General features: G+C 38.2%; 1 protein-coding gene across 3 annotated transcripts in view; it reads right to left on the reverse strand.

Annotated features, from left to right (window-relative positions):
- LOC311047742 (mixed lineage kinase domain-like protein) overlaps positions 1-14968 on the reverse strand; it is an 80850-nt gene that overhangs the window by 5039 nt on the left and 60843 nt on the right. For 2 of the 3 annotated variants that reach the window (XM_084060574.1, XM_084060572.1), the window contains exons 1-5: positions 4820-4878; positions 4642-4698; positions 1226-1675; positions 506-592; positions 30-207 (exon numbers count right to left, since the gene is read on the reverse strand). In XM_084060574.1, coding sequence (XP_083916700.1) covers positions 30-207; positions 506-592; positions 1226-1673 — 713 coding nt within the window. In that variant the 5' untranslated portion in view covers positions 1674-1675; positions 4642-4698; positions 4820-4878. Of the gene's footprint in view, positions 1-29; positions 208-505; positions 593-1225; positions 1718-4641; positions 4699-4819; positions 4879-14968 lie in introns of those variants that run through there. The other variant, XM_084060573.1, reaches the window with a different exon arrangement.

Here is a 14968-nt window from a genome sequence, read left to right on the forward strand (position 1 = left end):
TGGATCAATTAAAAACGTATGCTGCAAACCCTGGTATAGTGGTCTGTGGACAGAGGTATCTTTTGATGGCCACGGGGTATTTCCTGAATTCTCCCTTGTGGACTTCAGAGATGTCAGTTTTCATGATGGGCTTTTTGGGGAAATCAAAGATCAGGTCCTTCGGGTTGATCTTTCGGATGCCTTCAGGAATGATCTCAGACTTCTGAACTGGTGACGGCAAAACCACCAACGAGATTAAAGAAGAAAAAGAAAACATCAGACAGCTGTCAGTGAAACTAAATCCCTTTCTGGAATAAAAACATTGATAGCACAGTCTAAAGTCACTGAGGGATACTGCTGTGAACATGACATATGACAAAACTGCATTCTATATTTAGAATATAGATATTAGATGAAAAATCATCTTGACCTTTGTGGGTGAAATACAAAGTGCAATAGTTCACAAACCATAACATGCACTATATTGAATGAGATGTGGCAACTGACCTTCAAGTTGTTTACTTACGCATTTCAATGATTTGTTTCATGTCTGCCGCAAGAGTATCCTGTTTCTCCACAATAGTATCCTGCTGGTCCATTATATGTTCTAGCACTGTGAAATACATACAGCCAATCACACACACACACACACACACACACACACACACACACACACACACACACACACACACACACACACACACACACACACACACACACACACACACACAATCAAGATTAACTTCATAAAAGTTTAGCCATTAGACAAACAAAGTGCGATGATAGACTTCACGTGTAAATGTCTTAAAGCTACAGGGTAAGTGATTTTCTTTGGTTAAAATAAGTGTTAAATAGCTCTATATTCTGATAGTACTAATTGATATAGAGTGGTTGTTCAGTAACAGCATGTGTCTCCAGCACTTTTTTAAACAGAAAATGCATTTTCAGGTCGGGATACCAATTTTATCCAATCAGGATAGAGAACTCAGTCAGGATATAGATTAAACAAGTGGAATTGGAAGTGGTGACACTAAGAAATGAGCAGACACTGGAACTGGAACACTATAAAAATGTAGCCGATAAATGGGTACTCTCTCCTGATTGGCTGAAATGTTGTCACCTGCTGTACCTGAAAAGGTATGTTCTGTTTATTAAAGAGCTGGAGAGACAGGGAGACCCCTGTTACTGAACAAACACTATACAACATATCACATACCCTACCTTTAATACACAAAATAATTCTCACTTTTCTGGATCTCTGCACAATCCTCCTTCCTGTCTGCTTCATCCTGTTCCCGTTGAGAAGCAGCATCAAACAGCTTATGATCCATCTCCACCTGCAGATTCAGGGACAGCACCTGGAACGCGTCGTTGAGACGGTTGTTAAGGCTCTCAAACTCGTCCCCGTGGTTGTAGGTGTTCACGATCCGCGTGATGAGATATTCTTTATCAGCTGTGTATTTTCTGACGACATCCGTAGCAGACTCGAGCGTGACCTTGAGCTCCTCGAGGGCCGAGTACACCTTCGAGTCGGGAGAGATCTGGGCCCCGTTTCGCTTGGTGGCCTCCACCACCTGCTTCAGTCCTTGCACACGGCCATTCAGACGCTTGCATCGTTTCTTGTTGGCCTTGACCTCCTGGCACAGAGTGTAGAGTGTAGTCGCTATGCTCAAGATGGGGTCTATGATATCCATGACTGAAGGGAGAAAGGGGGACAGATAGGTTGAACTGCATTAGACTGAATCTGAATTTTGCACGCACAAACAACATTTTCACCATGTTTAAAAGGATCCGTGGCTAATAAACCAAATATGCCTTAATACATTATAATTGTCCTCCATAACTAATATGTAAAATTAAAAACACCTTCAATATTTTACTTATTTTAGAAACAGTTAATCTTTCACTCAATAGGTGCAATGCCCTTTGCAAGTTGATCATTTGCCCATGTGTGGTCTAGCCCTATGGAATTTATGGAACATATGTGCAAACAAAAACATATTTAAAATATTGATTTGATGCTCATATTAACCTTAGGAAGAATTAAGTTGTTTTTTATTTTCACATGCATTCCATAAATTCCATACGACACATGGGCAAATAACATCATCAAGTTGCGATGGGCATTGTCCCATTGAGTGAAAGATGAACTGTTTCTAAAATAAAATATTTAAAGGGATAGTTCACCCCAAAATGACTTTTTTCTATCGATTAGTCACCCCATGGAGACTTGAATTCATGGATTAGGAATGTGACCAAAACAAAACAAAATCCATGAATCCAAGTCTCCATGGGGTGACTAATCAATAGATAGAAAAAAAGTAATCTTTTGGGTGAACTATTCCTTTAAGGTGTTTAATTTTTTTTTAATTTTAGTTATAGAGGGCAATTATAATGTATATGAAGGCATATTTGTCTTATTAGGCAGGGATCCTTTTAAACATTTTCTTCAGGTATGTATGATGTCATAGTTATACACTAATAAGGATACACATGCTGTCTAACTCGTCTAACTCAGCTGTGACAAAGATTGCCACAGAATTGGAGGCACAGCAGGTCCAAGGAGCAGCCTCAGGCTTGTCTCTCCTCAGGCCACAGCTATACTACGTTATCATATTAACCCTGTAAAGCATTGTGCTCATGACACATACTTTAATTTAATGCATCAAATACAAAGACAGCATTGTCACACATAACTGTATTGTGCAGATTCCATTATGTGTTGTACAAACAAATATAAAGCATGCATTACAACTATCTGCACTTCTCAATCTCAGCTAATACTGCGGTGAGGACAGTCAACAGAGGAAGAGGCGGTCAGTCACTGGAGGCCACAGGTATAACTACTTGTGTTTTCTCATGCAATGCATTGTATCCACTACACTGACAGACTTTAATTTACTGCATGAATACAACAATACCATTATCTAATGCACGTTGTTGGATGTGTATGGAACTCATTCTAATAAACAACCTATTTACAATAACAACGACTTTCACTTCTCAGCTGAGCTCAGAGAGGACAATAGACAGAGGATGAGCCAGTCAGAAGTGAACCAATCATTGGAAACAGCCGAGGCCCACAGGTCACAACTCATTTTGATCCCTTAACCCTGTTATGCATTGTAGCCACTACACTTTCATATTGTCATTCAACATGTATACAGTATACACACAACATCATAATTGTCACAAACATTGTCATTTACAGTATATGACGTGCTGTATATACTGTACCATGAGTTGTAATATTTTTTCTACATAGTTTACTACATGCAGACAATAAATAATGATTTCTAATCTATATTATGCACACATTTGGCAACTCCCATCATAACTGTATTGATAAGTCATCCATGTGTCCTACCCATCTTTGCAGAACCACTCTATGAGGACCATCAATACACAACACGGACAACAAGGACACATACTTCAGAAGAGCCTGGACACCTCCACAACAACTCACAGAAATTAGATGATTTTCACACACTGAATATGGATAGCGTCTGCATTTCATGCAATGCTGTCATGTTCCCTTGGGAAACGTCAAAAGGTTCTGTTGGTATCAAGTGCTTCCGTGCCTGTTGCCATTATGGAAGTATCCAATTCCAGCCATTCATGGACCCCCCTTCCTAAACTAAAATCTATGTTTAACAGGAACTCTAACAAATCTAGCCAAGAATGTCACTGGTAATGGAGTTCAAACAAGGACCAGTGGACAGATGTACCACATAACTCCCTCTGCAACATGACAACAAAGCGTCTACTCTAACACCAAATGCTACCTCGTGTCCATCATCACCTACACTTCTGCATTTATACACATTTGTCATTGCTACATGCACGCTCCTGAAGGGTGCTTTTTTCTAGTGTAAAGAACAATGAAATGGTGAAACTTGTGGTTTAGAGCGGCAGCTCCTACACGGGTCAGCTTTGAACATGCTTTCAAAGGTCTCTGCTGTGAGTACTTTAGACATTCACATTCAAGCACTGAAGGCTGGTTTGTACTTAGTGCTTGTGCACCAGTGACGACAAGCTCACAACAACACGTCGCACGCTGCAACGTGTTGTGACTGTGAGCACGTTTTTTTTAAGGGTTATAGGTTTCTTCAGGTCATAATACCAGTAGCACAACAAGGCTATGTTGTTTTTTCTCTTTCTTTTGTCTTTCTTCGGACTGTGCCCCGGGCTATAGTGTAATAACTGGCCCTACAAATACCCAACCTCTGAACCTCTGAAATCTAGACAAGACAAACCCTGTTGTCTCCCTGCTGTCAAGCTATTTCAAAAATCACTTCTTAAAAAGGAACTGAAAGCTCATGGTGAAACCGTGCCATGTTGTTTCTGATGTATCACTATAGTAAGGGCCATTTAACACAATGTGGTAATCAACCTTTCAACCTTTCCAATGCAACCATAGTTTAAATCACCATGACAAAGTGCTTCTCCAGTTAAAGCGAAAGTGAAAAAGAAAACCATAAACTGGATCATGATTCTATGTCTCTAGTAAAGCAGTTCATTTGAAAAGACTTAATACAGTACTACACTTTTCATCTTTATGAATATGCTACAGCAGTAATACCTCTGGGTATCTTGTATTGTTGAATGCCACAGATGGCCCTGACTGAAAAATACTGTTAAAGTAACACATATCATACTTACTGCAGCCAGACTCAGTGCTGTAGCAGGCCTACAGTCTGCTCTGTACTGTAGAGAGAACTGTGGACAGAATAAGCAGGAAGTGGGAAAAGGCAATTACCATTTCACGTAAACTTAGCAGCAACTTAGCAACAAACTGATTTCAATAACACACATTAAAGAACTTAAGGAGCTCATTAACCTGTAGTGAGTGTCGATGCAGGACGCCTGTTCACACTGAGGACACTGAACTGAAACTAAACTACAGCTTGTTTCTACAAGACTCTGCTCCTCCTATTTTCTCTACTTCCTCTCTGCCTGACAGTCTGACATGCCTTTGTTGTTGGAACTCAGAGTGAGCCAATGGCTCCATGTCTGACACACCCAAGCACAGATTTCTGACTTACTACTGTATATGATTTGATCAATTAAATAATGAACTAGAGAGGGACCAGTGTATGTGTTCTGAAATATTCTTTAAACACTTAAACCCAAGAGAGAGAGACACACACACACACACCCACCCACCCACCCACCCACCCACACACACACACACACACACACACACAGGGTTCCCCAGGGCTCACACACAGGGGGGTACTTGGTCCGCTCCTTTTTACCCCTCCACACCAAATCTCTTCACCGTAATTAGCTGATGTACAATTGTAAAATTGTAGAATTGTAGATACGTGGGTCCGACCGTTACGAGGTCGACGAATTTGACCCGGGGCGAGTGTGTTTTGCAGGGTGTTCCTGTATTCGGTTAATGCATCAGAAGAGTTTGTTTAAATACGTTCTTTAATGCCCTAAAACATTCTGAATCATTTATTTAACCTTGCGTTTGACTCTTCCAGGCAATACTGACATTGCTACTGTACATTTTAGCATTGTACATGTATGTCAACTCATAAAACCTAGATTAATGACAGCTGCAGATCCATAAACAAACAATCAAAAAAGGGAACATCCACAATGAAAAGAGAAGTTTAAATACTCTCTGTAAGCGGTCTCTGTCCCCTCCACTTTTCAAGGTATTCAACTGTTGCAATAACTGCTGTTTATCATGGGAAATATTATTGTTTGTGAGGATCCCCATTAGCTTTAGCCATGACAAAAGCTCATCTTCCATGGGGTCCGACAATTCATTTTATGACAAAAATAATTAGGGCTTTCACCATCGATGGACTCAGGGCACTTAACTCCATGAAGTGTGTCCTTAAGGGTTCATTCAGTAATAAGAACTGAAGACATTATAATGCATTATTCTGTGTTCATAATTGTCATATGGGGCGATAAGGCTGCACAAAACCTCAATTCTCTGAAACTACGGCCTACAAACCTCATATCCTGAGTAAAGATAGTTTTTTTTTGTCTGTGAGTAGAGCTACAGTGAAGGGAGAGGACACAGAGGGGGATAATGATGAGCCACATCAGAGGTTACGTGAACGCATGTTATAATGCCAAACCACCAGTGGTGGAAGAAGTACTCTTCCTTAAGTAAAAGTACTTAAGTAAAAGTACCAATAACACAATGTAGAAATACAAAAGTCTAGTATTCAAAATGTACTTAAAGTAGAAAAGTATTCGCGTTAAAATATACGTAAGTACTGAAAGTAAAATTAATCATTATGCAGAATGTCCCATTTACAGGTTACTGTAGTCTCTCTAGACATGCCTTGAGGGTGACTACTACTGTCTATATGTGCTGTACTGTATGTGGGTGCGATGGATACACAGCTCTCACGTTTGACCTGACCAACATCCCAGACTCTAAACAATCAGCACACACACATGAATACAAATAAATCAGTCCAGAAGAAACTTGACATGACTACTGACATATTAGCTTACATAAACACTTGTTAGTCGTTACAGATGACCAACCAGAGGTTAGTGTTACTGTCATGGTTTGTCACTATAATGTTGTAGTGACATTTAGACAGAAATGTGTACTCTGCCTATATCTTAAGCTGCTACATGATTGGATCATACTGATTTCTGACATAAAGACAATATTGTATCATAAAACAATAAACGCATTATACAAACGGTATGTGTAACTTTACAGAGTATGTCACAATGTTCTTTAAAGAGCACTGATGGGGTTAAATCTGAACCCTATAAATAAGGCATGAGCCCAAGAAAGATGAAAAGATGGTTTGGTACTAAGACCCCCCAATACCCGTCCAGTCAACACCCAAAGAAATGTGAGTCAGACACCTGGTACGTCCAAAAATGATCAGTCTGTATTGCCCGAGTGTGCACACAGGAGACAGTACAAGTTACGGACAATTATAATAATAACACACTAATGATTCAATAACAGGCCATAGTATTTATACACAGTTGGACTTCAATGACATCAGACATAGGTGCATCCTTATGATTGGCTTTAAGACCCTCAGACGTAGGATGGGAGTCGTAGGATGGACAGGCGTCTGGCTGTCTTAATATTAAGTTGTTGTTCATCTTAGGGTGTCCTTGTGTACAATTCTCGGTTCCATAAACAAGTTGTTCCTTCGATATCATAGGACATGTGTATGGTTTTATCTGTGACAGGGTGACAGCTGACAGAGTAAATTAGTGACAATATCCCGGTCATACAGATCATCTTACACAGATACAGGTCATTTGGCATTTAATCACAAAGTGTTGACCAAGACAGGTTTTTACTGATTGGAAACATATGGAGCCAGCACCAGATAGCAAATATGGGGCCAGCTACATGGCCTTGGTAGGGAAAGTGTAGTAGAGTTACAAAAAGGCATGTTTAAAAGACTGAAGTACAGGCCCAAAAAGACATCACTATATTAATTTGACTGGTTAGATCGATATTTCTAGATCATATCAATCTGGTCCACAAAACATATCTATCAGTCCCCAGTTCTTTGGGGACTAGATTGGTAGATTACATTGAAAGAAAATTTAATTAATTAATTAATTCATATAAGGAGACATGTTCAGATACATGTAGACATAAATTGCTTTTTAAATTGTATTAAAGGACTATAAGGGCAAAATCAAATTGTTATTTATTCAGATAACTTTTTAAATTTTACTTCAAAAGGACTGTATATAATGGTTATTTTATTCAATTAGGAAGCAAGACAGGGTTATATTTCATGAGATTCTGAGACACCACACAACAAGTTTTCCCTTGCAATTTGCAAATAACTTTATTATAATTCAAAAAAAAAAAAATCTCAGCTAATGTACTGTCCCAAACAAACCTTTTCAAAATATGTTTAGATTTAATCAATTTTCAGCACAGTTAATGACATTGGCAGCTTAGCCTGAGAGTGAGAGAAAACTGACCAGTCCGACATTTTCAAATTGCAATCTGACAGGAAACCTACGTGTCCTGGTCCGATTCTGTGCATGTCCAGAAATAGAAAAGTTACCCTCCTCGTTGTGAAGCTGCGGTCCAGTGCTTTATTTAACAAGTTGACCTGTAGGTCCAAGTATTTGAAAAATGGAACGGTACACTCCTGATCCTTGTGTTTATTACATCTTTACACTTTATTTAGGGAAAAACTCACGTGGAATGGTCTTAAAACTCAAGAAATACTTCCCGGTTGCATCATGTAGGCATGGGGCATCAAACAGCTGTCTATCCAAGACATAAGTTGAAATCTGTAAGATAAATGGAAATCAAATTTACTGTTTGGCATGAGACCTACAGTTGACAAAATATAAAATTAAAGTTTTAGCCCTGTATGTCACAATTAGCAGGTATTGTGACCTTGTTGTCCAGGAATTGGATTAATGGAGTGGCTTACATTCTCGTTCTAAAATGAAACAAACAAAGCACATTAAACATTTAAATCAAATCATATTTAAATCAAGTATTCATCAAACTCCCCTCTATTTGACACCCATATATCTGTAATATAGTGTGTGTCAGAGGATGAATTTGTTGATGAGAAAGGAAAAAATCAAACTGAAAAAAAAAAAAATTTAAAAAAAAATTAAAAAAAAAAATTATAACAATTGTAATTAAAATATTTAAAATTAAAATATAACAATAAAAAATAAGGAATAAACATCTTTGTTCCGAAGAGTATATTAGAGTTAGGTAAAGTACACCAAAATAAATCGAAATTAAAATTTTTAAAAAGAGCAGATCTACCAGCTCAAAAAAATCTTAAGTTAAAATGATAAAATATTTTCAAAACTTTTAAAATAATTCAAAATGACTTTATAATAAACTTAATATTATAGTTAATTTTTTCCAATATTGATATTAGAACATATTGAATCTTATTAGGGTTAATTTAACTGATATGGGTTGAATGAAGTTGAACAATGGAGGCTGTAGGGGCAATCGTTGCTAAGCAACGTGGCAGTTAGGATTACGAGAACTAACACTTCCTGTAAGGAATTATGGGTAATGTAGTTTTAGAGACCAGAGTGGTAAACTAATTTTAACTGACTGGAGAATGACTGAAATTTGGACTAAGATTGTTAGAGAACGAGCAAGACAGACAAACGCGCATTCAAACATTCACGCATGCCTGCATAGCTGAATCGCTCACACACATAGAAAAGAGAGAAAGATAAACAGAGAACTTTCACCTTACGCTCTCTCACTCCCTTGCACTCACACACTGGCGGATCCACACAGAGAGAGAGAGAGATAGAGAGAACAAAAAAACAATCGTTCATTAATACACACAGACATACCGAACATACATATTTCAGCGACAAACTAAATTTGGAATGAGAAATATTTTTCTGACTGGGTTCAGTATTAGGCTACTTATTAGTTTAAATTATATTAAAAATATTTAAAACTTACAATTTAAAACTTAGGATTTAAAACTTATTATTAAGGCAAAATATATTCACTGGTTCAAAGGAATATAAAATGTATTATTAAGGCATTTAAAACGTATTGTTTAAAGCTCAATATATTAAATGGATGGATGGTTTAACAGTGGTCAAAAAAAAAAATGTACAAAGTAAGTAAAACACAAACTTCAAACGGACTCGGGCCGAAGCAGAAGTTTCTGAATTACACGGACGGACGGACGGACGGACGGACGGACTGTGAGCTGATATGAGACCCGATAAGGTGGACGTATTATGCCTGTCTATCAGTAGACTAGAACATTAACCCACATACAGGGGTTAATCTTAGGTCAAATATCAGTATAGAAGGAAAAATGAGTACATTATGACCAGAAAATAAAACAACCTAAATAAAGACCACTATAGCCTATTCTAATAAAAGGATAATTTATGAGACTTTATATTAATGTCCTCCCAGGAATATAAGGTGATAAAACATTTTTACTTGACTGACTCCCTGGCGGAGCTGTGTTAAACAGTAATTTAAAAACAGGCTGATAATTTATGAGACAAATAGTTCGGTAAAGACATTAAAATAAAAAGAAATAAAAAGGTATACTCATCAGATCAAGGTTCACATGGAGAAGTTACGTGGAGATCCCAATCACTGGACCATGGTAAAATAAAATAAAAAGATATACATACCAAATCAATGGTTCAGGGATCCTGACTCCGATGGCTGGACCATGTGGAATTTGAGACATGTGGAGAGTCAAAGGGCAAGTCCAAAGGTCCAGCGATCGCGTGCAGGTCCAAAACAAAATAAATAAAATAAAAAATGTGATACTGTTCAAAGATAACCTTCATCTGAATAGAAGTGATACATCGTTACACCCAAGGCTGGTTCGTTTGATACGTATTAAAACAGGGGAAGCCAGGGGAAGAGAGTCTGACCGTACAGTTCCGGTCAATAGCTCAGTTCCCCTCGTCCACCCTGTTTCAACCATATCCGGCATCGATTTGGACCAATTGATAGAGCTGTTATTTTTCCTTATCAACCATATGTATAGATACTTATGCATGGCAGAAACATCACATCAGTATGTATATAAGTACCGGTAACTTTCATCAAAGGCGACAAGAAAAAAACAGACTCAGGACACAGGCAGCCATTGGATGTAATGAAAGTCTATTATTCAGAGAGAGAGAGTAATGGAAGGTTACAGTATCAGCAGGTTCACGCATCATCGGTCGTCGCCTCTCTCTGCCGTTAAACAGAGAAAGCCCTGGACTTTAACAGCGTCCAGTAACATAAACATATGACATCATTGAAGATACATCGAGCGTCCAGCCGTCAGAGGTGTTATCCTGCTATTGGTGGATAGTGATGATTACGTCGTCGTCAGATGAGGATGATGATGGTAGATGATGAAGATGATGAAGATGGTGTGACAGTTTATCTTTGAATAAACAGCGTCCACATGTCTCGAATAACACGTTGACCCCGGGTCTGACCTGTCACTGGTCAGTGATGACTTCAGTGGCGCTGAAGGAATTGTTAGCAGAGGAGAACATCGAGATACAGTGTTCTCAAAACAAAGATAACCACAGAAAGGCCTGTAACTATTTGACCTTGCATAGACAGAGACAGGAGAAAATAGGAGACATGACAGAATTAGGCCAATATGAGCAGCTATTATATTAATTTGACATTTAAAGCAGGTTAAGGGCACTAGACAAATTATGATCAATCAAAATAACTCTATCAAGCACCAAGACCAACTCAGTGGAGTCTGTCTTCATTATTTAAGAACACATTTACGCTGGTCAATTTATATCAAAATGATGTTGAATTAAGCTCATTTCTCACCATTCAAATTTTATTAGACAGATTTGAAAATGTGAAACAGTTTATAAAGCCAACATGGTCCTTTGCAAGTATACATTTTCCCTAGGAGTCCTAAGTAAAGCCACCTGGAGAAAAGAAATCAAACCAGAAATCAAACCTCAGGCTATGCACTGACAATCCACCATAGAACAGAGTAGGACAGAAAACTATGTGCTGAGAGGCATGAGGGATTGCACACTGCACAGTTAAAGCACTCAGAAAAACACATTGATTACTTTATGGTTACATTAGATTAAAAAACAATGAAATAGTACAGCCTACAGGCTAGTTGTTGAACAGTGACAAGACTTTGGAATCCTGAACTATAATACATGGTAAAATATACATCCATGCATTAACACCATGGTATTCCTTCTTATGAGAAGAGCTGTTGGCTTACTCCTTCTCCAACTGCTCCACCAGCTTGTGTATCTGGTCCACAAGCTCTGTGGAATAGGAAATAGCAACAATGACTAAAGAGGCAAAGATAAAACTGGTGATTGTGATGTGATTCAAAGAAAACGTAATTTATAGCATTTTGCCACATACATTTCCAGCCTGAGGTGACTAGACAGTCATGTCTCTAATTGGCCCATGGGTAAGTTTGAAGTTAAAGAGTTGAGTTTGGCCGAGCCCCTATTCCATATCATTAGTGTTTTGACATTTGATCAGATTATTAGTCACACCCGGGTTCAACCCTCCGTCTTTTCACATTTGTCTAATCCGTGTTCCCTGGGATAACACTCAACCTGAGTCCAAAACAAGCTATAAAACACATTTACCTCCAGCTGTTGGCCTTTGAGAAGCGTCATACGCACGACAGGCACTGATCAGTCCTCCCAGCTGTTCAGAGCAGTCGTCAGGAAGTGGTTCTAGCACTCGCTTGTCCTCACACACTCTATTATAGATCTCCATATCGGTGGTACAATCGGTTATGAAATGGTTGTGATAAATGAAGCAATTAGGTACAGGTAATTGTGTAATTATAAAATGTGCAAGAAAAGTACAGTCTGAATTAACCACTGTTTTCAGTACACACCGTCAAGGGGGTTCTTGCAGGTTGTGATTTCCAACAGGACATACCAAGACTAAAAAAAAAAAAAAAACAGTCATTCATTTAATTAACCCCAGCGCTCCTATTCCGGGGTGAACATTCTGCAAAAATATCAGATATACAAGCTCAACGCATTACAATGTGACGCAGTGTGAGCTTGTAGAACGGCAACGGGGGACGACGGTGAACCAAGAACCTTAGAAATACACATTAGTGATGGGACGATATGAAAATTACACGTCATGATTATTGTGGCAAAAATGATTGCGATAAAAATGCCACTTTTAACCACTTGGACCCCCAGCATCACTATTCTGGGGGTAATGTTGCCAAAAATAGCCAATCGCACTATACGCAACAAGTACCATATATTAAATGGTAGGGTACCCATCACTCTGATGCATAAACCTAGCCTGGTTCCAAACAGGCTGATAATCAGGCTAGCATAAACCAGGAGTGGTCAGGACATGACAATCCTTGACAAAGTTGTCCGAACGTGCTGTGATCTGACTAACTTGTGCACCAGTGTTGTTCTGAAACTGGATGATGAGTAACCTGCTGATTTCATTTTTTAATAGTACCCGTAAAAGCAGACATGAGGTTATGCTCTGTAGCTAAATTATCTGTTCCTTTTGTATATACTTGTTTTAAAATAAAATACATAGTCTTTCTACATAAGATGATTATATGCAAGTAGAACCGCATTCTTTCACATGGCTTAAATGCATATAGGCCATTCTATCATTAGGCAGTGCTTTCATTTAATGCAAATATAACCAAATCCTTTTGATGATGGCTCAGGTCAGTTCCCTCACCTGTTAATGATCACATTATAATATGGATGGGCAGAGACCATTTTACTCCTCTTTGAGCCTGATGAGTTTCTTTTGTTATACACATAGTAGGCCTAACCTGTAAATGTACCTTGTTTTCAAATAATTATTCATATATTTTCATATTACAAAACATACAATAACCACTTCTGCCCATACATTTCGGCCATTTGAAAATAGCCGATCTACAAGCATTGTGAGCTTGTCGATCTGCTATTTTCAAATCCTTTTTACTTTGTCATTTTACCCAGCTTTTAATACTGCACATTTTACTCAGCATATGACATGCACTTTTTACTGTCTATCTAGCCCCTTTCGGGACCCTGTTTACCTTTTTTGTATTTGGGAAGGCGGTAACCAGCCTTCCCAAATACAAAAAAGGTAAACAGGGTCCCGAAAGGGGCTACTGTCTATCTAAACATATTGACATTCACATGTTCATAGTACTTCACAATGAAATACAATAAACATTATTTTCAATTCAATTCAATTCAATACAAAGAAACACCTTGTAACCTCTGTGTCACTATGCATTCAACTCCCAAATGTGTTTTGATCATTTAATTAACTTGCATCTAAAATGCATTTTTATATATAAAGATGCTCTAAGCACCATCAGGACTTGCATATATCAGTAACAGTGATAATACCACATGAACATATTAACACTGCATGTTTTACAGTTACATGGTTTGAAACCATTTCCCTCAAAATCGTTTTTAACACTGTTCACAAAATATATACACATTAAATAATAAATGGAGCCAGCCAGCATACAGATCAAAACACAAACCTAACAAAAAGAATGGAGATGTGATACCCAGACACACACAATTAACGCCATTACAAACATTACAAACAATGAGACACTTTTCAATCACTCCTTTTACACTTACATTCGACCCAAAAGTAAACACAGTAAACTCCAGACGTTACATAAACAACAACAATCATTTCTGTGTGCTTTGTGAAGTATTACCCACCTGGAAGACAGGTTAAAGTGGTATGAAGAATTAGAGACAGTGAAACATGAACCTGTTTCCACCGAGTCTTCTCTCAGTTATGAGAAGAACCAGCAGCGCATGCGCACTAGACTACCTCAATGACAATCTCAGAAGGCAAAGCAGGTTGATACCATAGCGTTGCACTGCCACCTATTGACCAAAGTTATTATTGTTTTTAGGTGAAAACATAAAGACACAACCTGGGTTTGAAAGGTAAAACAAAAATACAAACACTTCTCAAAACACCATGACAAATAAAACAATCACACTGATGTCATCACACTTTAGTGGGCATCACACCTGCAACAGAAAAGTTGAGTACTCTCAGTGGTTCATTTGGTCCTGTGGATGAGAATTGAAATATTTGAAAACACATGATTAATATTGTAGTTGTATGGACCCACATCCTGTTTTAATAATAATTAAATAGGACTTCTGTGATGTCACAGGGGTGGAAATCAAGTAAAATGCACACACGCGCACACATACGCATGCACGCACGCACGCACGCACACACAGACACACATCTTTGCTGGATTTTTTTTTTTTTTTTTAACTTTGTTGACACCTGCCTCATCAGTTTGTTCTGTATAAGAATCTCACCACTGTACTGAATCAAAACAAGACCAGGCAAGACTAGGTGACATTCACACTATATTGTAAACTACTGACTTCTGTACCAAAATGTAAAATATGTTTTACATCAGAAGAAGAAGACAAGTGCATGCTGCATTGTTTTAATGGCTAACAACACAATGGGTGGTCTTTAGTAGTTCAGGAA

This window comes from Gymnoscopelus microlampas (genome assembly GCF_963454915.1).
Source record: "Gymnoscopelus microlampas genome assembly, chromosome: 6".
Classification (NCBI taxonomy): Eukaryota; Metazoa; Chordata; class Actinopteri; order Myctophiformes; family Myctophidae; genus Gymnoscopelus; species Gymnoscopelus microlampas.